We start from the raw sequence: 24,987 nt of genomic DNA, 5'->3' as shown, positions 1-24,987 counted from the left end.
AACTACATGTCCCAGAATGCAAATCAAAGTGTGATGTCATTCACTAGCGTCCGCTGCGGTAGCGCTGAATATTTGCAACAGCACAGAGAGACTGCCAATCTAAAGGTATTGTGTTTATTTACGCTTTGAATGTGTTTTTGTTAATGAATATGTATTTAAAATGTTGTAAAGCATATAATTAGCAGTAATGATGATATATCTTAGACATCTTAGCAAATATCGCTCTTCGCTAATGTCATCTGGCTATTTGTTCATGTGCAGTTTGACACATCGATGCTGGTTATGTATTTAAATAATTTCACCAAATTGAACGTGTAATTAATATCCCATTATATTAAAACGCACACTTACCTGAATTCAAAGACGATTCGTCGTCGACCAGATAAACAACAAAGGGATGTTGCAGTGACCAGATGAAAAGTGTCCTAATAGTGTGTGGTCAGACCTATGGTCTGTCATGCATTGTAGCAATACCAAATTTCATATTTAGTTGTGCTCAAATTAGTGAACTGCTTACTGAGACAGCATTAAGGGATGCATTGCATATATTGCCCCAAAATCAAAATGTGTCTAGGTTGGTAAGTAACTCGATTTTGAGACTGAATCCCATGTATTTAAAAACAATCCATTATAATATTTCTAAATGTCGAAATGCCCCTTAGGCTCATTCTGAAATATTGATATTGTTTACTTTATAATGTGTGTTATTAATTCAATATTCTGTATTTCCCTTATATTCCCTAATTTGTCATATTAGTATGTGCTTCTAAATTAATTTAATTAATACTACACCCTCATGTCGTTCCAAACTCGTAAGACCTTCGTTCATCTTCAGAACACAAATGAAGATCTTTTTGATGAAATCTGAGAACTTTTTTTGTCTCTCCATTGACAGCTTTACAACTACCACTTTGACGCTTCAAAAAGTTCATAAAGAGATCGTAAAATTAATCCATATGAATCGAGCGGTTCAGTCTTCAATTTTCTGAAGAGACTTGATCGATTTATTTGATGAATAGATTGAATTTATTCACATATAAACGAAAGTCTAACTGGTTTGGAACGACATCAGCATGAGAAATTAATGACAGATTTTCCCCCCCTTTAATTAAAATAGTTTTAATACACATATTTTTATGTTTCTAGCTGTCTCCATGGTGATGAAGTCATCAGTAGAGGAGGAGGAGGGAGGTTGGGGTCTTGGGATCCCAGAGAAGATGAGAAACAATGCTGACTGGGTGGACGTCACCAAAGAGTTTAAAGGAGCCTGTAAAGGTGTGTGTCTATGTGTGTATACTCTGTGGCAAAACAAATAGCCAAGTCATAAATGCCAAAATATTCATTGGTCTTTTGACCATTTTAATCACAAATCACTGGTCAGGAAATTAGCACGAATTGCACAAATACTGTAGATAAAGTAACTTAGCACAAAATAGCCTTCCCCAACTAGCAGGCAGTTTTTTACAGAAGAGTCAGTGTTCCACTCAATGTTGATGGCTTAAAATGTCTCCCAGTTCATTTGACTTTAACGTGAGACCAAATATCCACTATAGGGGTCAAATCTGGACTCTGACCAGGTCAAAACATGAGCCTGATGGACTTGCTCTCAAGCCACTTCTTGGTTGTTTTTTCAGTTTGGGCAGGAGCATTGTTTTGTTGAACTTTACGTGTGTGGGAAGCCATTCTGCAATATTCTCCTGTATTTCAAAGCATTAAATGAGCATTAAAAAACAATGGCAGCAGATAAAGAGGCTCCCCACACAATGGCACTCTTCCTCCATGCTTCACTTATTATTTTATTTCTTAGCAGATTTTCTGAGATGCTCTATGAGCATCACCATGAAATTTGTGTTTCATCACTCCACAAACAACTTCCCATATTCTGACCAATAATTTGTGGTTAAAGCTCCACTGTGTGATATTTCCCCCCATCTAGCGGTGTAAAGGTATATGACCATCCAATGAATAATAGTTTCTGTTCCTCTCAATTCTGATTTCGTTTTAACTCCTACGGTGGCCGATTTAGCCCAAGATTAACATGGCAATCCCCCTCTTCACATTCAACACGGTGCTATCGAGTGTTAAAACACTAAAGGCGAAGCTTGAATTTATGGGTATGTCCCTCTTTGGCTAATGTACTTTCAAGATGGAGGGGCAACATGGCGACCGGCATTCGAACCCCTCACCTGTATGTATTTTCAATGGCATATTATAAACTTACAAGAATACTTTATTACTTGAAAGAAGTAAATATACATTAATGAGCACATATATTTTTGAAAGAACAAAGTGTTTTTAGCTAAGAAAAAACTAAAAAAGTTACACAGTGTAGCTTTAAGACAATCGAAAGATAAGTGTTAAGCCATTTTTTTTCCCTCAGGAATGTATGTATTTCATAATTATGGCTTATTATATGAGAGAGAACCATTGGCATGACATAGTTGTGAGTTATTATTAGATGAACTCTGCAGTAGATGTCACTGTCAACGATAACTACGGCCTTTTCTCAGAATAGCCATTTTCCACAAAGCCCTGAGAAAGACGGGGATAAAAATATGTCTTACGTAACATTTACATTAATATTCAAACCAGATTTTTACAAATCAAGCTAAAAAATCCATGTATCCGGCAATTGGTAGTTATTTATAGAGGTATTTCTAAACAGGATGAAGACTTTATATCTCATACAGCTAATGTTTCTGAGTATAAGGATATTGCGTCTTGCAATAACATTTTGTTTCCAAAATGTTGATTGCATGGTGGATACATCATCTTAAAGAGCATTGAGGCATGGCTGCAGACATATCTTTTCCTGATGTGGTCAGTTTTGCCATTTATGGTCACTAAGATGTCTAAAATTAACTTCCTTTCCCATGCAAGCTGGACCAAACGCTTCAGCTCAAGCACTGCGCCATAAGTCACCTGAATACATCTGTGTTATTGTGAACAGGAGATTTTTTTGACACTTGTAGTGTAATCAGTCGTGATCACGTGTTGATAAATCTTGTAGTGAAATGCTGTAACCCAAACTGAATTTGTTTCTTTTTGCAGAACTCAAACTTGGCGAGTTGCTCCATGACAAACTGTAAGAATATTTATATACGTTTTCTTTTAAATGCGATTCCACATTTGGTGCATTCGTTCAGCATACGCAATGCTCATGTTCCTGTAGGTTTGGTCTGTTTGAGGCGATGTCAGCCATCGAGATGATGGATCCGAAGATGGATGCTGGGATGATCGGAAACCAAGTCAACCGTAAAGTCCTCAACTTTGAACAAGCTGTTAAGGTAGCACCCCGAAAGAGCTGGCTTCAGATAATTCTCGCTCCTGATATTTCTCATGTAGAGGTGTAATAGTAATAATGAACCTGAATATAGTTTGGTGTTTAAGTATAAATATATACACTGGTGAGCCAAAACATTATGACCACTCACAGGCAAAGCAATTATCATTGATCCTCTTCTAACAAGGCCACATATTAAGGTCTGGGTGGATTAGATAAGCAAACAATAAATTCTCATAATGAGTGATCGGAGTGACATTGACAAGGGCCACGTTGTAATGGCTAGGTGACTGGGTCAAACCGGCAACAGGGTGTTGGGCGCCCAAGGCTCATTGATGCACGAGGGCAATGAAGGCTCTCTCCTCTGGTGCGAGCCAACAGAAGGTGTAATGTTGCACAAGTCACAGAAGGTTTTTATTTATTTATTTATTTATTTTTTTTGGTGTTTTTGCCTTTATTATGACAGGACAATTAGTTGACAGGAAGCGAAGTTGGAAGGGGGGGTCAGGAAAGGTCCACAGGACGATACTCGAATCTCGGACAGAATGCAACTGCGCTATATGTCGGCACGCTGCCCAAGTCACAGAAAATGTTCATGATAATCAGGACTTTGTCACAACACAGTGCATCACACTCTGCTGCGTTGATGCAGACCAATCAGAGTGCCCTGTTCACCGTCGAAAGCACCTACAATAGGCGTGTGAGCCTTTAGAACAGGACCTTCTTTTATCACATGGATGGCCATGTATGTGTGCGCTGTATACCTGGGCAAGTGATGGCACCAGGATGCAGTGTGGGAAGATGTCAAGCTGGTGGTCTGGGCAATGTTCTGAAGGAAAGCCCTGGGTCTGGCCATTCATTTCACATTTCACTACCGAAATGCTGCAAACTAAGTACATTCCTTCATGACAGTGGTGTTCCCTGGTGGCTGTGGTCTCTTTCGGAAGGATTAAGCACCCTGCCACACTGCACACATTGATCAGGAATGATTTGAGGAACATGATGAAGTTCAAGATGAGTTCAAGGTGTTGAACTCCAAATTCTTGCCTCCAAATTCCCCTGATCTCAATCCAGTCGAGCATCTGTAGGATGTGCTGTAACAACAAGTTCGATCCATAGTGGCTACACCTCACAACCCTTCTGAATTTGGAGTCCATGTCCATGGCTTTCCTGTAGCTCAACCAGTAGAGCGTGGTGCTACCAACACCAAGGTCATGGGTTCGATTCCCAGGGAAAGCAAGAACTGACAATAATGTCAAAATGTGTACCTTGAATGCAATGTAAGTCACTTTGGATAAAAGCGTCTGCCAAATGCATAAATGTAAATAAACTGCATAAATGTAAATGTCTCAGCGGGTTGGCACTGTTCTGGCAGCAGAGAACTAACAGCACATTAGTCGGGACATAATGTTCTGGCTCATTGGTTTATAATTTACGACACTGTACTGAAAGTGTACTCTCTCTTTTTGTCTCTCTCCATGTAATGTAATTTCTTATTCCTTCTGTTTTTCTCTTTTTCTAAAGGATGAGGCCATACGAGTGAAGGATCTGAGTATTCCTGAGCTCATCGGGATCATGGACACATGTTTCTGCTGTCTGGTCAGTATGATATCACCAAACACAGAAATTGTGTTTCATAAAGCTCTGTATCAATGGCAAATTGAAAAAAAGAAAATGATATTAGAATGATTTCTGAAGGATCGTGTGACACTGAAAACTGTTGTAATAATGTTTTATAAAATTCAGTGCATCACAGGAATAAATTCTATGTAATAAATAATAAATGTATAATTTTAATAATGTATATTAAAATAGAAAATTATTATTTAAAATTGTAATAATGTTTTAAAATATTACTATTTTATATACATTCATAAATGCATATAAGAAATCATTTTTTTAAATGCAGCCTTGATGAGCAGAATCGACTTCTTTCAAAAAGCATTTAAAAAAATGTACAGACACCAAACATTTAGACAGATAGCAAACTTTAGGGAGTGAACACTAAAGAAAGCAGTGTCTGGTTGACTGTTCATCTCTAATATGAGTTTTGCTGTCTGCCCTCCACCAGAAAATGCTGCATTTGAGTTTACAGACTGTATTGAATATTCTCTCCGTGTTGTCTTCATCTGTCTCAGATCACATGGCTGGAGGGGCATTCTCTGGCCCAGACTGTGTTTACATGTCTATATGTTCATAATCCGGATCTTATTCAAGACCCTGCTCTTAAAGCCTTCGCTCTGGGCATCCTCAAGATCTGTGACATCGCCCGTGAGAAAGTCAACAAAGCTGCTGTGTTTGAGGAGGCAAGACACATTTATTGTCTTATTTCGGCTCTTGTCTTGTTTTATTAAAGTGCCCCCATTATGCTGTTTTAAAGGTTCGCCATTTTGTTTTGGAGTCTCCTTCAATGGGTTTGCATGCACCTAAAATAAAAATAAAAAACATACATTTTCTGATAATATACAATGCTGCTTCACCTTTTTTCTCACATTGTCTGAAATGGCTCAATAAAAATGTAGTCTCTCTAAATCCCTCCTTTCCGAGAGCCTGTTCTGCTCTGATTGGTCAGATGAGCCAGTCTTTTGTGATTGGTCTACTGCTTACAGCACATTTTACAGCACAAACCAAGCACCCATTACCAAATCTGAATTTTCAGCTTCAGAGGCTTCCTCTTCACTTAATACACTGTGATACGAACAGTAACAACGGAGTCGGTATTTCCGTATCAATTCGTCCTCAATCTTTGGAAGTGCATCAGGGTGGATTTGCTTTGGTAGTAGAAAACAGCCTCAACATGTTGACAACACAAACTGAAATCTTCACGCCTCAGCTGCTACAGGGTTTGAGGGTGGGTCAAAAGAGACGCTGTTGGTGTCTGTTCATAATGTTGGTGAGCAGCCAATGAAGAACATAGGCTGTAAATTTGTTACAAACCTACATAGGTTCAAGAAGGAATTAAGACAAATCACTGACAACTCATTTCAGGCAGTCCAGAATTTTTTCTTTTTCTTTTTGGAGACACTAATTCAATTTATTGTGCACTTTGCTCTTTAAAAACAGACATTTTACATTCAGAAACAGCTATATAACACACTGCATGAAAGGTAATATAACAAAGCATAGCAGGGGCACTTTAAATTATGACTGTGCTGTGATTACTAACGATTAGTAATCCCTTTGGAAGACCATTGGAAATAGTTATTGTGTGGCCATTTATTTTTATTGTTCGCAGTGTAATGTATTTTCTGCAGTAAAATGTTGCTGTTGGTATATTCAGTGAATATGATTTTTTCTGTTTTCCAATCACAGGAGGATTTTCAGGCCATGACCTACGGCTTTAAAATGGCAAATAACGTAACGGATCTGAGAGTGACAGGTGAGTGTAGAGACCCTTCTTGATTGTGATTTATATTTTGCTTAAATATATTTAAGCTTTTTTAGTATTTTATTTATATTTATTTATATCTTTTCTCAAATTCTAATTTCTGTAATGCAAACAGCAACAACAACAAAAAAACATTATTTTCTGGAATGCATTTAAATTTATCAAAAACAAACTGTTAAAACAAATCAGGATCATGTGGCACTGAAGACTGGAGTAATAGAAATGTAGCTTTTATAATTTATTATATTTTAACATTTATTGAAATTTAAAAGTTAATTAAAATTTGTAATAATATTTCAATAAAAATTCGTACCGATCCCAAACCTTTGAAATATAGTGTACAACTAACACAAAGTCAAACACCTAGATTAACTACAGTACAAATAATTTGAGGGTAAATAAATGTTATCATTAGAAATAATGCAGAGATGCTAAATATTAGGCTACTTTTTATGCAAAATGTAAAATAGACTGAAACATATTTTTGTAAGATTTTGTTGTTAATTTCTGTAGGAATGCTGAAAGATGTTGAGGATGAACTTCAGAGGAAAGTGAAGGTATGGTGGCTCCATCTCCAAGCTTTTCAAAATTTTGAAAGATTTAAAGATTTTTTAAATTTATTTATTTATTTATTTTTTACAGAGTACACGTAGTCGACAGGGTGAACAACGAGATCCTGAGGTGGAACTGGATGTAAGACTTGAGTACTTGACTTCAGATAAAGAGAAGTGTGGATGGTTTGGGTGAAATTGGGGTGTAATATCAGCCAGACAACAGCCCTGTACAGAACTTCAGATCATTATCATCCTTCTCTTTTGCCTTTAGCATCAGCAATGCCTGGCTCTGTTCAGCCGTGTTAAATTCACTCGTCTGTTGCTTAGCGCCCTCATCTCCTTCACTAAAAAAGAGGTATGGCAATATTAAATTCACTCAAGCGTATTGCTTCACAAAAAGATTGATCAGTTCATTGTCTGACCTTTTGATTGGTTGATTGGACTTTTAAGATGAGTGCTGTAAGCGAGGCACAGAAGCTGATGACTCAGGCTGCTGACTTACTGCCCGCGATACACTCCACTATACAGTATGGCATACAGTCACAGAATGACACAACCAAAGGAGGTAACAGCCTATACGTGAAAAGTTGGTCTGGTTTCACAGACAGGGTTTAGATTAAGCCATGATTAGGCCTTAGATCAATTAGAACATTTAAGTAGCTTTTATGAATGGGACATTACTGGAAAAAAAACATTACTGATGTACATCTTGAGACAAAGCAATAGCACTGGAATATTTTTTGATCTATCAGTGCAAGTTGTTTTCTGTTTAAACAGCTCAAACATGCATTTTAGTCTGGGGCTAGCTTAAGCCGTGTCTGTGAAACGGGGTAATGTTTAAAGGGTTAGTTCACCCAAAATAGAAAATGACCCCATAATTTAGTCACCCTCAAGCCATGACATTCTTCTTTCAGATGAATTCAATCGGAGTTATATTAAAAAAATGTCCTAGCTAATCCAAGCATTATAATGGCAGCCAAAAATTTGATCCATTATAAAAGTAATCCACATGGCTTTAGGGGTTCATAAAGGCCTTTTGAAGTGGATCGATGGGGTTTTATAAGAAAAATATCCATATTTAAAGGAAGTGTATGTAAGATTGTGGCCAAACTGGTACTGCAATCGCTTTCAAATGACTAGAGTAAATTTTTACCTTAGACGAAATTCTGGCAATGTCAGAAGATATGGATATTTATCTTACCCAAACCCATCGTTTTACTTAAGAAGGCCTTTTTTAACCCCCCGGAGCCGTGTAGAGTACGTTTATTATGGATGGATTATTATAGATTTTGGGCTGCCATTATAATGCTTGGATTAGCCAGGACATTTTAACATAAATCTGATTGTATCTGAAAGAAAAATGTCATATACACCTAGGATGGTTTGAGGGTGAGTAAATCATAGGATAATTTAAATAAAAATAAATATTTTTTTTGATTGAACTATCCCTTTAATGTCATTTTACTTTCATTTTTTTTTATTTCAGAGAAATAGCCTTGTGGACCTTTGTAAATCCACAAATGTACTCACCATGCTTTTTTCCAGATCACCCAATCATGATGGGTTTCGAGCCCCTGGTTAATCAGCGCCTGCTCCCGCCCACTTTCCCACGCTACGCCAAGATCATTAAGAGAGAAGAGATGGTCAACTACTTCAGCAAACTCATTGAGCGAATTAAAAATGTCTGTGAGGTCATCAACATAACCAACCTGCACAGCATCTTGGTAAAGAACTGTCAGTGTTAACACATGCATTCTGTAGTAGTATTAGAGAAATGTAACTAATCCTGTTGAGTGTGTTTGCGGTTTCAGGATTTCTTCTGTGAATTCAGTGAGCAGTCTCCATGTGTGCTGTCTAGATCTCTGCTACAGGTAAGACCAGCTTCATCTGACATTAGAAATCTCTTCTCTGGTCTGGAGGACTAAGTGCTCTCTACAGATCTTTACAGCTGAAGCTTGCGCTTTATTCATAGATCTGGAATAAACAAAAAAAATGGAGAAATAAATCTTTAGACTCAGTCTTGCCTTGAAGTACTTCGAAGAATCTGTAAAGTCTGACCACCCCATAAATATCTTATCTAAATTAGATCTTTTACACAAGAAAAAGGTCAATTTTCTTTTTCTGCTGGCCTTTAGGTCATAGTGTTGTCACGATCCTGGAATTTCCAACTTCCAAAAATATCAATATTCAATACCATTTTCAATACCACAAGGAAAACTGCCATATATATATATGGCCATACAGATCAGTTGTTATTATCTCATCATGTTTTGAAAAATTAGGTAATTTTGGGTAATTTTGAATGGTTGAACTACATTTACAAAAAAAAAAAAAAAACAGTAATAAAATAAGAACAAATAAATACAATAGACTAAAGAGACAAATGAGTTTAAAATAAGTTTTTCAGGTGGGTCTTACAGTATTCATGTAAGAAATACCACAGAAATGACTAATCAAATGTAAAATAACTATTATTAATTGTAACGTAATGTCTTGGATAGGCTCTTTTTAATTGTATGGTTTATTCACTTTTCTTTTTTCAACATGAAAATGCTGCTGCCATGGCTTTAAAAGTAATAAATAAACTTCTCTGGTCAAGATATGTATTTTTTAATGCTTAATTATCATCACATTCAGCATATAACTATATCACATAAACCTGGTCCCGGATTAATTATGTTACACACTGCGACACAATGATATGATGGTTAGTCTCGGCATGTAGATGATCTGAACACTCACCTGACGTCTGTCTGTCTGTCTGTCTGTCTGTCTGTCTGTCTGTCTGTCTGTCTGTCTGTCTGTGTGTGTGTGTGTGTGTGTGTGTGTGTGTGTGTGTGTGTGTGTGTGTGTGTGTGTGTGTGTGTGTGTGTGTGTGTGTGTGTGTGTGTGTGTGTGTGTGTGTGTGTCTGTCTGTCTGTCTGTCTGTCTGTCTGTCTGTCTGTCTGTCTGTCTGTCTGTCTGTCTGTCTGTGTGTGTGTGATGCAGACCACATTTCTGATTGACAATAGGAAGGTGTTTGGGACTCATCTGATGCAGGATATGATTAAAGATGCATTGCGCTATTTTGTCAGCCCACCTGTCCTCTCCACAAAGTAAGTGATTATTTTTTTACACTGTATTATTTACTCATTAATTAATTTGCTGCTTATAAATCACACAAATCTTTAAAGGGGTCGTTAAGTCGCTGCATTTGTTTTTTTTAATTAATAATGTTTCCTGAGGTGCATTTATAATCTTATTAGGCAAGGCAAGTTTATTTGTATAACACATTTCATAACCAACAGCAATTCCAATTGCTTTACAAAGAAATAAATTAAAATAGTGATAACATATGGATGAGAAATAAGAATACCATGTGTAACAATAAAAAATAAAAAAAAACAAGGATAAGTTAAACGGTTGTATTAGGACCGGTTAGGTTGTATTTGTATTATCAAAAACTGTCATAAATTAGAAATAAAGACCATTTTTGGTTACATTTTATTTTAAGATTGCCTTGCTGCAGTGTTAAGTGTACATTTACATATTGATTAATTACATGTACTTACTATAGGGTTAGGGTTTGGTTTCAGGTTAGTTGCGTGTAATTATGCATAATTTATAGTTATTATGGGGACACTTTACAATAAGGTTTCATTAGTTAGCATTAGTTCATGTATTAACTAACAAGAACTAACCATGAGCAATACATTGTTACTGTGTCTGTTTATCTTTTTTAATGTTAGTTAAAAAAAAATACAGCTGTCCATGGTTTGTTCATGTTAGTTCACAGTGCATGTTAACAAGATTTCAATAAACTATTAGCAAATGTTGAAATTAATTAACAAAGCATAATAAATGCTTTATAAGTCCAGTTCATGAATAGTTCATGCTAACTAATGTAGTTAACTAATGTTAACTAATGAACCTTATTTTAAAGTGTTACTGTTATGAACTACTTGTAACGTGTAACAAGGACACTGTAAAATAGTGTTACCCTTTTACTACCATGATTTTAGCCCTCTGATTTAAACACATCAGTTAAAGAGGCATCTTTAATATTTCAAAGTAATTCCCACTGCTATGATTGGGTAACATTTTTGCATCAAGTATGATACGATGAACTCTTTTGAAAACATTTACCAATTATTTGTTTTACCATTACAGCTGTAGAGATTAACTAATGTTGTTTTTATTCTTGTGATTAGTATTTCTCCTGCCTAGTTTTATCTTACAAAATTGACATTTCAGGACTCTTTTAAGATGGCAGGTATAGCGTCACTTTGTAGGCCAACCGGCAGTTCGGATCAATAGGATTTTCCCATTGGCTTTTAGATTATCGCTAAAAACAAGCCCTGTGATCAACAAAACTTTATGATACTTAGACGTGTTGTCCATCAAGATAATTCTCACAGATGAACACAATTTTTATGAATTGTGAAGCCTAATTGCAGTCGCCAGAATAAAAAAGCTAAAGTTAGGCAATAAACGGACTAAACCTTGACTTCACCATCACCATCACTATGCTTCCAACAACTCTTTCAGTTTTTATCTCAAAACATTTTCCCACAACGTTTGAGTTATAATTGTGCACTTATAAACTATTCTGAACATAATGAGGCTGTAAAAGCCGATTGAGCTTAATGTGGACAGTTTAATGTCCTCGACAGCTTCTCAGTCCATTTAGCCACTTGTTTGCATCAATCTTTTTTCAAGACACGTAACAGCTTCAAAAACACAAGTGGAGTAATACTGATGTATTTTATGTCGTAGAAAAAAGTGTCTTGAGCTTGTGTTCACCACAGATCTTATTTCAGCCATTTAACCAAAACCCCATTCTTACGGGCCTATTGGTCTAGGGATATCGAAGGGACATCAACATAATCTAGAACCGAACCAACTAGAACAACCTTGTACGCAGAGAATAGAGGAAGACTTAAACAAACCAAAGCCAACAACAAAACTTGAATGGTAATAAGTAAACTTTACTGAAAATAATTAAACGTGTTTACATATTTACTGTCCAACAAAAACACAAAAAGGTGAACAGGGAAAGTGTTGCCAACAAAAAGAAATAAGAAAAAAAAGGCCAACTAACTAAAGGTATGAAAAAGCTTAATAAAAACAAAACAAAGTAAATCTCCCGACTGTAACTGAAACTAAATTTACAGCAGGTGGCAAACACTCCTTACCTGATGTTACTGTGACAGTGTTAAGGTCTACATGTTGCAAAATGTGCAGGACCCCAACCTGTTTCCCAATTCAAAAATAAAACAAACATCAAAAAAGGTCCAAGGACCTTACAAAGTCAAAAGGGAGTGGAAAAAAAAAACTGAAAAGGATAAAAAGCTGAAAAGCTTTACCACAAAACCACACGCAGTACAAAAAAGGTCTCTCCTGTGTCACAGCCATCTTGAGTTTTTTATAGCCCTGGGTGATCTCAGGTCCCCTTGTGCGATTGGCTGGTCACACATGACAAGCAGCGATTGGCGGAAACAAGTGCAAATGGATGAACCAATGGGGGACCAGGCTCGTGCAACAAAACACAGAGAAAAGAAAAAAAACATATGTAACACCCATTCAAAAAACCCTTTGACTTCGGGACAATGGAACCAGATGTGCTAAAATGCTAACTCGATTCCGTGTTTTTTGCCTACGAAGTGATGCCATACCTGCACCCCTCTATTCCCACGCTGTCTTGTTTTTTCACAGATGCAGTTTGAACAATAACCACCAGGCTAAAGATTACATTGACTCCTTTGTCACACACTGCGCACGGGTTTGTGATTCATTTCGTTTGACATGTTATTGTAACCCGTGATATATTGTTTTTGATTAGATATGATGAAATAAGAGTGTTCTTTTGTGTCCCAGCCGTTCTGCAGCCTTATCCAGATTCACGGACACAACAGAGCACGCCAGCGAGACAAACTGGGTCACATACTGGAGGAGTTCGCCACCCTTCAGGACGAGGTGTGTAGATGTTTTATGATTGGTTAAAGTCAACATGAGTTAAAAATGTACCCTAATATATTCTTAAAGGGATGGTTCACAGAAAAACACAAATTCTGTCATTAATTTCTTACCCTCAAGTTGTTTCAATGTATTTCTGTCTTCTGCTGAAAACATCAATGGGACCCTCAATAGTATTTTTTCCTAGTATGGAAGTCACCATAGGGTTTGTTGCCAGTATTCTTCATAATATCTTATTTTGTGTTTAGCAGAAGAAATAAAATCAAACAGGTTTGATACAACTTGAAGTGAGACAATGATTGATGAATTTTCATTTTTTGGGTGAACTATCTTTTTTTAAATTTTTTGTATTGTCTCTGATCTTATTTCCTTACGATTCATAAGTGTTTGTTATTACAAAGAACGTATAGTGTTTAATAAATTTGATTGATTGCTTTGTTCCTCTTTTGTAAGCATCTGCTAAATGCATACATGTAAATGTAATGGATAGTTCACCCAAAAATGAAAGATCTGTCATCATTTACTCCCTATGTCATTTCAAACCCATCTTCAAAACCCAAATATAAGATATTTTAAATGTTTTTTTGTCCATCCATTGAAAGTCCACTCAACCAACATGTTTCAGAAAGCTGCCCTCATGTGAGTTGTAAAGCCTCATTGAGTGTTTGTTGTTTGTTAGGCTGAGAAGGTGGACGCTGCTCTTCACGGGCTTCTGATGAAGCTGGAGCCTCAAAGGCAGCATTTAGCGTGTTTGGGCACCTGGATCCTCTATCACAACCTGCGCATCATGATCCAGTACCTGCTCAGCGGCTTTGAGCTGGAGCTCTACAGCATGCATGAGTATTATTACATCTACTGGTACGACAGCTAAACAAACATGCTTTTAATGAGATGGATCAGAATGCAGAGACACAAAACAGAAAATTAGAATAGTTCTTTTTTTTAAAAAATGTATTAATATCAACTGTTATACTATGGGGCTGTTGAATGCTTTCATCTGATTGGCTGACAAATGTTTTAAGGTGCGCAAATTATTTTCAGGGAAACACACGACTAATGTAGTTCCAGGCAGGTGTTGACCGCATTACAGTTCAATATCACTTCGCCAAATGATTTCAAAGGTCATTACAGTCCAAAACACCAAAATAACCACAACCCACAGCAACATTGACCAAACAAATAATGTAAATAGTAAACAACAGGATAAAAACGACTAATTATTTCCATGTTTTGCCACAAAATTACATTTATTATGTACAGATAGCACATACTCTCTTTCTCCCACTCTCTGTGCTCTCCCACTCAAATACACACACACACACGCACACACATACAGTACAGACACACACTCACGCAAAAACATGTTGGCTGCGTCCAAAACCTGGAAAATGCTGTCTTTGGAGGACACATTTGAAGGCAGGAAGGCATCAAGCCATGTCCGAATCTATTGTTTGCTTCTCTTCCTGTCTCCTGAGAGACCTTCATCTGATGGATTTCTGAAGGCAGCATACATGTGTCCTTCACTGCCTTTGATATCCCACAATCCTGTGCTTTCCATTCAGTGACAGTTGAGCTGGGGGGAAAAGATGGCCTCCGAAAGTTTCGTTTTCTGGTCAGTTTGTGTGTAAATGTATGTTTTTTACCAATATTTTCCACTACTGATGTCATTTCTAGCGAGAAATGACTAATGTGGTAGTTAAATATGTGTTTAGTTCTCACCAAAGCTCGCTATATTTTGCTGTAGATCATTAAACTGTTACACTGCCTTAGAAGTCTGTCCGAAATTAGTTTTGTGAGGTGCCTTCGTGCATAAAACGCTGCCTTACAAGTCATTGTGTGATAAGGCAGCGAGGCAACGAGTCAGCTGACTAAGTTTTTGGACGCAGCCAATGTCAGTGCTGCTCTTAAGATTTTATAAGTAAAATAATGTAATGTAATGTCCACTCCGCTTCTCGTTGTGACCACATTACCACCTCTGGTGTGTATTCCTTACTTATCAGATGTCCATCAGCAAATATTTGATATTAATTTCTATCTATTTTAAAATTTAGATCATTGTTATTTAGCCCTAATTTAAAGGGATAGCTACCAATGACCACTTATACAGAAGATTTAATAGCATATTAAAAGGTGCCCCTATTATGCTTTTTCGGATATTACCTTTTTATTTAGTGTGTTTATAGCTTTGTGAATGTAAAAGGTCTGCATTATTTCAAAGATCTAAGTGCATAATAAATAAGGAACAATGAATAAGTGATGACTAATTTCTTGCTCATCTCGTCCCACGCCTCTGTTGCTATTTCCAAAATGTAATTTTAGAGCTAGTAATGGACGCTTGAGCCATTGATAGCAGACTAATGCAGTTATTAGAGAGATAAAATTCCCTGTGTCTGTTGCTCTCTTAGTGTTCGGCAGCAGCGTCTCTACTAATAGTGAAGCTGTACATGTGTTTTCTTCAAAAACAGCGCCGTTATTACCTCGCTAGTGAGAAATGCCATGTAGCTTTTAAGTTAAGGTGGGTTTTTTTTTTTTTTTTTTTTTTTTTTGGGCAAAAAAGCATGGAAATGAATAGTCGTTTTTATCCTATTGTTTACTATATTTATTTGCTTGGTCAGTGTTGTTTTGGTTCTTTTGCTATTGTAGGTTGTAAGGACCTTTAAAATAACTGAAATCATTTAGCAAAGTGATATGGAACTTAAATGCAGTCAATACCTACCTGGAACTGATGTAGTTTCGTTCCTGCATGCAAAAGCCCACATTAAAGTATAAATATATATTTTTATCTGTATGTCGATGAAATTTCCATGAAATAGTTTCAAGTTACGTGTCATCTAGCCACAACTTGCACATCCCAGCATAAACTCTCCTGATAAATTATTTGTTATTAAAGCATCAACATGCAAAAACCATTGTTGATTTACCATAAATGCAAGCATAGGCTACTGCGTGCATGATTTGGCATGGCAGAATGCGTGCAAATCGTACTCCTTTAATAATCCCTATAAAAGGTACTAAAGACGTTTTTACAAAGCCCATCTCACTACAGTGGCTCTATAATAATTTAACGAAGCGACGAGAATAGTTTTTGTGCGCAAAAAAAACGAAATAACGACTTATAAAGTGATGGGCCGATTTTAAAACAAAGATTCAAAGGGTTATGTATCAGTGTATGGATTCATGATTCGGATCACCTGTCAAACCGCCAAACTGCTGAAATCACGTGACATTGGCGATCTGAATCATGAATCGATACACTGATTCATAACCGTCCGAATCTTTGTTTTGAAATCGACCCATCACTATATAAGTCGTTATTTCGTTTTTGGGTTTTTTTTGCGCACAAAAACTATTCTCGTCGCTTCATAAAATTATTGTTGAATCACTGTAGTGAGGTGGGCTTTGTAACGACGTATTTAGTACCTTTTATAGGGATTATTAAAGGAGTGTCATTGAGAGAGGAAATGACATTGGTGTCAATGAAGGCCTTTCTGAGCCATCGGATTTCAACAAAAATATCTTAATGTGTGTTCCGAAGATGAACGGAGGTCTTACGGGTGTCGAACAACATGAGGGTAAGTAATTATTGACAGAATTTTCATTTTTGGGTGAACTAACCCCTGAACAAAAACTCTGGTGTTTTGAGCAGTGAGTGGATTCTATCTTAAATGTATCTGATTGGTCATTGCGTTCAAGAAATCAACATGTCTCTACCCGGAACTACTTTAGCCGTGCGTTTCCCTAAAAATGATTGCACACCTTATGTTCATCAACCAATCACATAAAGCATTCAACAGTCCTGTAGTATATGAAGTTATTGTCTCCTAAAAGAAAGAATCGATTCTGAACAGTTTGAAACGAGTCATCAGTAATTCCAGTCCTACTTCCTGCACAAACTTAAGTTTTTTAAGTTTTGTAACACATTTGCATAATTCCAATTTATGTTTTTTATTGGCTGCTCATGATGAACAACGTCTACTTTGACCCGCCCTCAAACACTGTAGTTTTAGCTGAGGCCTGGAAGACTTTGGCTTGTGTTGTTCATGTCGAAAAGATGCTGTTTTCTGCGCTGCCAAAGCTAATCTTTTTTTTCCCCTGAATTTCCAAATGATAAGGACTCAAATATATGCGGTAAAATCTACGTCATTGTTACTGTTCGTATAGCATTGTATCAATCCCTGAGTAAGCCTCTGGAGCTGAAATTCAGATATGGCCGTTTGGTTTCGAACACACACTTTAAACAGTTGACTAACCAATCAGAGTAGAGCAGGTTTTCTGATAGGAGGGGTTTAGAGAGACTAAATTCTTTATCAACCCATTTCAGAAACTGAAAAAAAGACGTGATGCTGCAATGTGTGTTATTAGAAAACTAAAGTGTGTTTTGACTTTGGATGCCTTAGACCTATTGTAGGAGTACTACAAAACAAAATTAGAAACCTTTGAAAATATATTTTATAAATGTAAATATGTTAATGTAATTATTGGATTATCGGTATCAGCCACAGATTCAGTATTGGTGCATCCCTGAAAGATTCCTTAAATGAAGAAAGAAGAAGTGCTAGTGCTATGTTAATGTGGGATTTAGTATTACACATGTGAAGAAGTTAGCCAATCATAACAGAGGTCATTTGCATATATGTAGTCTTAATGGGACATTAGCAAAACACCCTGTTCAATTCTAAGATGCAGATAAAGGTTTAAATATGTATGATATATTTTTCTCTCCATGTCTGTTCAGGTATCTGTCGGAGTTCCTGTATGCGTGGCTCATGTCCACGTTGAGTCGAGCGGACAGCTCTCAGATGGCAGAGGAGAGAATCCTGGAGGAGCAGCTGAAAGTACGAAGCAGCAAGAAGAGCAAGAAGAAGAAGAAAGGTTCTCACAGTCCGACATTCATGCAACAAATGTATTTGCTGTGAAGGATTGTGATGTTTGAGTTTGACTCGCTCATTGTGTTTCCATTGTCTCCTCAGCTCGTCCTCTGAGTAAAGAGATCACCATGAGCCAAGCTTACCAGAACATGTGTGCTGGCATGTACAAGGTAATGCCTCCTGATACACACACACTGCAGCACACAAAGCTGTCAACGTGAGTTTTGTAGTGTAGCATATTTCAGTGACAGAGAATAATCAGATGGAAAGAACAGAAATAAATCATGATCATCAGGATTTGATATTTGATAAGCCCATGTTGCTAAAAATGCACTGTGTATTCAGTGAGAAACTCAACAACAATTTTAATGAGAAATTGTTGAAAAGATGTCTTATTGACTACAATTTACTTACACATTGAATGCATGTGCCTGTACACATCTTAAATACAAACAAAAGTAAAATATTTTTACAGGTCAAATCACCTTTTTTATATGCTTTAGTGTTTTTAACTACACAGCCTGACCACCTGAAATTTAACTAAGCAAATTAGTTAGAGCCTTCCAATGGATAATGACTGCAGTGATTACAAGTTATTTAACCCTGATTCAGTGATTAGCTTCTCATTTCTTAAACAACCATGTCAGAAGACGCATCCTTTGGCTGTGAAAAAGATGTTAGTCTGTTTCAGAAGGGTCAAATTATTGGCCTGCCTCAAGCAGTGAAACTGACTAAGGAGATTGCTGAAAATGCTATGAGTTTATGCTGTGTTTGCAGCATATCATAACTACCATAAGTAAGAGGTGGCAACCTTTATGTTTATTATTATTGTAATGTAATGTTCTTTGAACCTTTGAGGTAATTCAACGCTGCCTCTTGTGACGCTTTGCAGACTTTGCTGTGTGAGTTTATGTCCCTTGCAGAGAGAAAAAAGTACTCTGAAGGGAGGCTGGGATCTTATGCTTTCAAAGTTAGCTTGCTATTGCTATAGCCTTTGCGAAATTGCCTACTGTAACAAGGTTTGTACCGAGGACTGTAACTAAAGTATAAATATAATAAAACATTAAAACACAACATAAATAATCCAGACCTGCTCCTCTCTCGTCCTTCACTGTCGTTGAGGCCGGTGAGCTGCGCAGGTGACGCTCATTAGCATTCACTCGCTCTGTTCCCAGCTCTCAGCCCCGGTCTGCTTGCCACCAGTTTTGGGAAGGTTATTTTGGAAATGTAATAGGTTACAATTTAAAAGTTACCCCATTTAAAATGTAATCAGTAATGTAACTATTTAAATTACTTAGTGTAATGTAACTGATTACATTTGATTACTTTTCTAGTTTCCAGCACTGAAATGCCTTTTATCACTCGCCATGGTGGCAACTCTTAGATTGTAGCCTAAAGCTTTCAGCGGCAATGTGGATTGATGTAATTGGTAAATGTGGTGTGCTGAAGAGAGCCAATCAAAGGCATCGCTTTACTAATGGCCTTTAATTGGCAGGAGGCATCGTACACATCAAAAACAGGCAAAGGGGGTAAGGAGAGATGAGAGAAAAGGAGACTGAAGGACAGAGACTCAGAGACAGAGATGAGAAAGGGGAGAGACAAAAAAATCCCTGCTCCAGCTGGGTGAACTCCTCTGTAATGTCTGGCGGTGGCAGTGGATAGCCCTCGGTGGACTGCACTCTGACTCCTTTGCCGCCTGTTGGACATAAACAAAATGCGACGTAAAGTCCAGGCCTGGTCCTCTCTTTTCCTGCACTGTGGTCACTCCTCCTTTTATCCTCCTGGAGCTCCTCTGTCCTTTGTTCCCACAGCTCTTGGCCTTGCCCTGCTTTCCTCCCCTACCCTAACTTTAAATCATTTAAATCACAATTTTGACTTTGTTCTAAATGAAAACTAATTTAAGTGTTGCAATTAAAAAAACATATTCATCATAGAAGGGGTGGATTCAAGTCAATGTATGTGTGTGAGTTGCATTTTTAATTTATTTTTAAATAAACATAGAAAAAATGAGCATCATGCCTTTATAACCCTGGTACTACTGCCTGTCTTTATTTCTGCAGACCATGATAGCTTTGGATATGGACAGAAAGGTGCGCAAACCTCAGTTTGAGCTGGACAGCGAGCAGGTTCGCTACGAGCATCGATTCGCTCCTTTCAACAGTGTCGTCACACCACCACCAGTGCACTACATCCAGTTTAAGGTAGCACTGCTTTACTCACTTCAAGATGATGTTTACTGCAACTATCACGTGCAAAGATTAATGTGTGTGTGTGTGAATGTAGGAAATGTCAGATCTGAAGAAGTACAATCCTCCTCCTCGCTCAGCGGATCTCTATATGGCAGCCAGTAAACATTTCCAGCAGGCCAAACTCATACTTGAAAACGTCACCAGTCCCGATGCAGAGGTACATTTCAAAAAGTCCTTATAATGCTCTGTGAGCCAGTCCAATCGTATTAAAGGGTTAGTTCACCCAAAAATGAAATTTCTTTTATTAATGACTCACCCCAATGTCGTTCCACACCCGTAAGACCTCCGTTCATCTTCAGACACAGTTTAAGATATTTTAGATTTAGTCCAACAGCGTTTCTGTCCTTTGAATGTAAGTGTATGCCCATTTGCAGTCCACGTCCAGAAAGGGAATAAAAACATCATCAAAGTAGTCCATATGTGACATCAGTTGGTTAGTTAGACTCTTTTGAAGCGTCGACAATACATTTTGGTCCAAACATAAAAAATACGACTATTCAGCATTGTCTTCTCTTCCACGTTGGTTTTCAAACCTCAAATAAAGATTCAAACGGTTATGAATCAGCGGATTGATTTGTGATTCATATCGCCAATGTCACGGGATTTCAGCAGTTTGGGAGTTTGACACGCGATTCGAATCATGATTCATGACCGTTTGAATCTTTATTTGAGGAACACGGAAGAGAAGACAATGCTGAATAAAGTCCTATTTTTTGTTATTTTTGGACCAAAATGAATTTAGCCTACATAACTTAATAGTATTGACTATTTTAAAATAATATATTGACTTCTAGTGTTACATTGTTAGTCATTTATTGTGTAAAGAAGTGACTGATTTTATGCTGCTTCTTGTTGTAGGTTAACCGCATCCTAAAAGTGGCCAAACCCAATATTGTTGTAATGAAACTTCTGGCTGGAGGACACAAGAAGGAGACCAAGGTGCGAAATGTTTATTTGAATATTCTTGACTTAAGCTTTATGAACCTCTGTTACCAGGGACAAAACATTTTAACTCGCCTCTCAGTTACACAATGATATTGTGATTTCAGTAAGGCATTAAAAGAGACATTTATTGGGAGAGAGTCTGCAACAGAATACATTGTTTGGGTCTCTTCAAAATCTTCTTACTTTAAGGTAGAGAAAGGCATTGACTTCGGAGTCGGTCCATCAAACGGTGTTGTTAACATGTTTTTTTTTTTTTTTTACAAATGGCAGCTGCCGTTGTTTTACATGCGTTCGGCCAATCTAAGTACACTTATGTCACTGATAATAATAGTGTAGTGTACACTGTACACTTTTAAAAGCTTAGTTTAAATGCTTGTAAACCGCTGTTGAGTATTCTCAAGTAAAACGAGTAGAGGCTTTGACCCGGAAACAGCATTCCTTACATCATGACTTAACAAATGGATTGTGCTGGGTTACACCCTAATCTGAAGTTGGCTCTAATTTAGCATTTAATTAGCATGCATTAAATTTGTGTATCCAATTTAATCTGATCTAAATGATTACTGATTACATTTTCTCTCACATTACGTCATTACACTAGCCTGACGTGGTCATACTCAATTATAGTCAGAATATGAGTCTGATACTGCTCCATTGGGCTGTGATTATGAGGCGTGTTTCAACCGAACCAGGAAAGACATCAATTGGAAAGACCAACAACCAATCAGCGCAATGAAGCGACGCATAACGGTAGTTGTCAAATGTCAACAGAACTCAACTGCACTGTGTTGCCAATTCTGCGTTTTTCCCGCGGGTTGTTTTCCCATGTCCGTGGGTTGTTTTCCCATGTCCGTGGGTTGTTTTCCCATGTCCGTTGGTTGTTTTCCCATGTCCGTGGGTTGTTTTCCCATGTCCGTGGGTTGTTTTCCCATGTCCGTGGGTTGTTTTCCATGTCCGTGGGTTGTTTTCCCATGTCCGTGGGTTGTTTTCCCATGTCCGTGGGTTGTTTTCCATGTCCGTGGTTTGTTTTCCATGTCCGTGGGTTGTTTTCCCATGTCCGTGGGTTGTTTTCCCATGTCCGTGGGTTGTTATCCCATGTCCGTGGGTTGTTTTCCATGTCCGTGGGTTGTTTTCCCATGTCCGTGGGTTGTTTTCCATGTCCGTGGGTTGTTTTCCCATGTCCGTGGGTTGTTTTCCCATGTCCGTGGGTTGCTTTCCCATGTCCGTGGGTTGTTTTCCATGTCCGTGGGTTGTTTTCCATGTCCGTGGGTTGTTTTCCCATGTCCGCGGGTTGTTTTCCCATGTCCGCGGGTTGTTTTCCCATGTCCGCGGGTTGTTTTCCCATGTCCGCGGGTTGTTTTCCATGTCCGGGGGTTGTTTTCCCATGTCCGTGGGTTGTTTTCCATGTCCGTGGGTTGTTTTCCCATGTCCGTGGGTTGCTTTCCCATGTCCGTGGGTTGTTTTCCATGTCCGTGGGTTGTTTTCCATGTCCGTGGGTTGTTTTCCAATGTCCGTGGGTTGTTTTCCCATGTCCGTGGGTTGTTATCCATGTCCGTGGGTTGTTATCCATGTCCGTGGGTTGTTTTCCCATGTCCGTGGGTTGTTTTCCCATGTCCGCGGGTTGCTTTCCCATGTCCGCGGGTTGCTTTCCCATGTCCGCGGGTTGTTTTCCATGTCCGCGGGTTGTTTTCCATGTCCGCGGGTTGTTTTCCCATGTCCGCGGGTTGTTTTCCCATGTCCGCGGGTTGTTTTCCCATGTCCGCGGGTTGCTTTCCCATGTCCGCGGGTTGCTTTCCCATGTCCGCGGGTTGTTTTCCCATGTCCGCGGGTTGTTTTCCATGTCCGCGGGTTGTTTTCCATGTCCGCGGGTTGTTTTCCCATGTCCGCGGGTTGTTTTCCCATGTCCGCGGGTTGTTTTCCCATGTCCGCGGGTTGTTTTCCCATGTCCGCGGGTTGCTTTCCCATGTCCGCGGGTTGCTTTCCCATGTCCGCGGGTTGCTTTCCCATGTCCGTGGGTTGTTTTCCCATGTCCGTGGGTTGTTTTCCCATGTCCGTGGGTTGTTTTCCCATGTCCGTGGGTTGTTTTCCATGTCCGTGGGTTGTTTTCCCATGTCCGTGGGTTGTTTTCCCATGTCGGCGGGTTGGAGCGACCTCAATTAATAACACATTTTTCATCACTTGCCCACTGTGGCACCGCCCCTACATCGTTGCTTTGATTTTTTTTTTTTCAGTAATAAATTAATTTAGTTTAGTTAGAAAACAGACAATACAAATAAAAACTGAACATGTCTGCTTAATAAAGCATGATCCCCTAGCACAGACCAGCAGCAGAAGTCAGATCTCATTCATCACAAGAGTGAGGAGCAGACTGAGATGATCGCGCAAGATTTGGTTTCAAAGCGAAATGTAAAAGCATCTATTTAAGGGAGTTAAACTTTGTCGTTGGACTGTTTTGTTGTTGTGTTTCTCATTAAGTATAATAGGCTAATGAACCCACAATTTAAGCAACCCGCCCCAAAATTGGCGCTAATTCTAAACCGAAACTAAACTATGACTATGGGGAAACCGGTGGGAAAATTTTCTTACATCGCTAATTTATTGTAATGCTTTTTTTCTCAGTTGGTCTGAACAAAAGTGGCATACATAATTACTTGTTCAGATGACATTTTCATTGAAACTTCTTATTTTGGTTATCCTCCAAGATGTAGAATCTGTGATCCTGAAGTACAGTATCCACACCGGTGCGGTGAATGATTGACAGCCACACAAATTCCTCAAAACATTAGATTAATCCGCGATGAGGAGCCGTGCCGGTGCACAACCGCCGTAAAGATGATAATTCCACAAATAACTGCAAATGCATTTTTTTCTTTGAATTTCAGAATGTTATGCCCCATAGACACATTTTTGTCTTGTGGTAACAGAAAGCAAGTTGCTGTTTATAAAGCCTAACTTGTATTCCTTTTTTGCATTTGCAGATGAAATGTGATGCTGTGAAAGTGATTGTAACCTTGTGTTTCTTCTTTGTAGGCCCTCCCTGAATTTGACTTCTCGGCACACAAATACTTCCCCATAGTCAAGATCATCTGAGATCATGTTTCCGGGAGCTCACTTCATTTACATGAACTGTCATCACAGGCGCAGAAAAAGTTAATATTCTGTAATGGTTCAGTTAATACACAGACTCACAGTGGTTTAGTCTGAACATTCTCAAATCATGCTTTTTTGTTTGGTTGATAATATTGTATTAAATTTGAGAAGAAAAAAAACCTTTCTGGCATATTTTGTCTTTAGTGGCTTCAGAATTAACTGTCTCATCAGGTCCAGGTTTGGCAAGGTGCGTATAAAGTTTATTCAGTGTTGCATTCAATTATGCAAAAATGGCAACCTTTCCGGTGCACTCATTTCTTCAAGTGGTATATATTAGTGGAGTAATCTAGGGAATAGTGAATGAGGGTGATTTTGAACACAGCCACTGACTTACATTTTAAGCTGTATTTCATTTTTTACAAGGTTTTTAAGCAGAAGATAAATGTGTGTTGTTGTTTTTTTCAAACCGGTTACCCAAACTTGTGCCATTTTAAAAGCATATAATATTTTTTTCTTTTTTTTCCAAGTACCTAGCCTCAAGTTTATAATTTTGTATAATTTAATTTATTAAATAATTGTATAAATGAACGAAACAAAACTGAGAAAAAACTGGTTTAACTTTTTTTTGAAAAAATAAAATTTAGTAATGAATGAA

At 38.0% G+C, this 24,987-nt stretch overlaps 1 protein-coding gene and 1 non-coding gene across 2 annotated transcripts; both read left to right on the top strand.

Moving 5' to 3' along the window:
• Positions 1-11: 11 nt before the first annotated feature.
• naa35 (N-alpha-acetyltransferase 35, NatC auxiliary subunit) lies at positions 12-24,987 on the top strand. Its single transcript, XM_067413054.1, has 23 exons — positions 12-105; positions 1,147-1,275; positions 3,052-3,085; positions 3,173-3,287; positions 4,808-4,882; positions 5,422-5,589; positions 6,596-6,662; positions 7,185-7,228; positions 7,314-7,364; positions 7,497-7,580; positions 7,676-7,790; positions 8,771-8,949; positions 9,037-9,096; positions 10,214-10,320; positions 12,920-12,986; positions 13,082-13,180; positions 13,860-14,038; positions 17,916-18,052; positions 18,151-18,218; positions 20,109-20,249; positions 20,332-20,454; positions 21,156-21,236; positions 24,273-24,987. The coding sequence occupies exons 2-23, from the start codon at positions 1,155-1,157 to the stop codon at positions 24,330-24,332; spliced, it is 2,175 nt and encodes a 724-aa protein (XP_067269155.1). The 5' UTR covers positions 12-105; positions 1,147-1,154; the 3' UTR covers positions 24,333-24,987.
• Positions 4,448-4,522, top strand: trnag-acc (transfer RNA glycine (anticodon ACC)). Its single transcript has one exon. It is a non-coding gene; the product is annotated as a tRNA-Gly (tRNA).

The sequence above is a fragment of the Pseudorasbora parva genome, chromosome 13 (assembly GCF_024679245.1).
Source record: "Pseudorasbora parva isolate DD20220531a chromosome 13, ASM2467924v1, whole genome shotgun sequence".
Taxonomy (NCBI): Eukaryota; Metazoa; Chordata; class Actinopteri; order Cypriniformes; family Gobionidae; genus Pseudorasbora; species Pseudorasbora parva.
The sequence above is the reverse complement of the archived record's forward strand: the minus strand, read 5'-3'. Positions and strand labels throughout refer to the sequence as shown.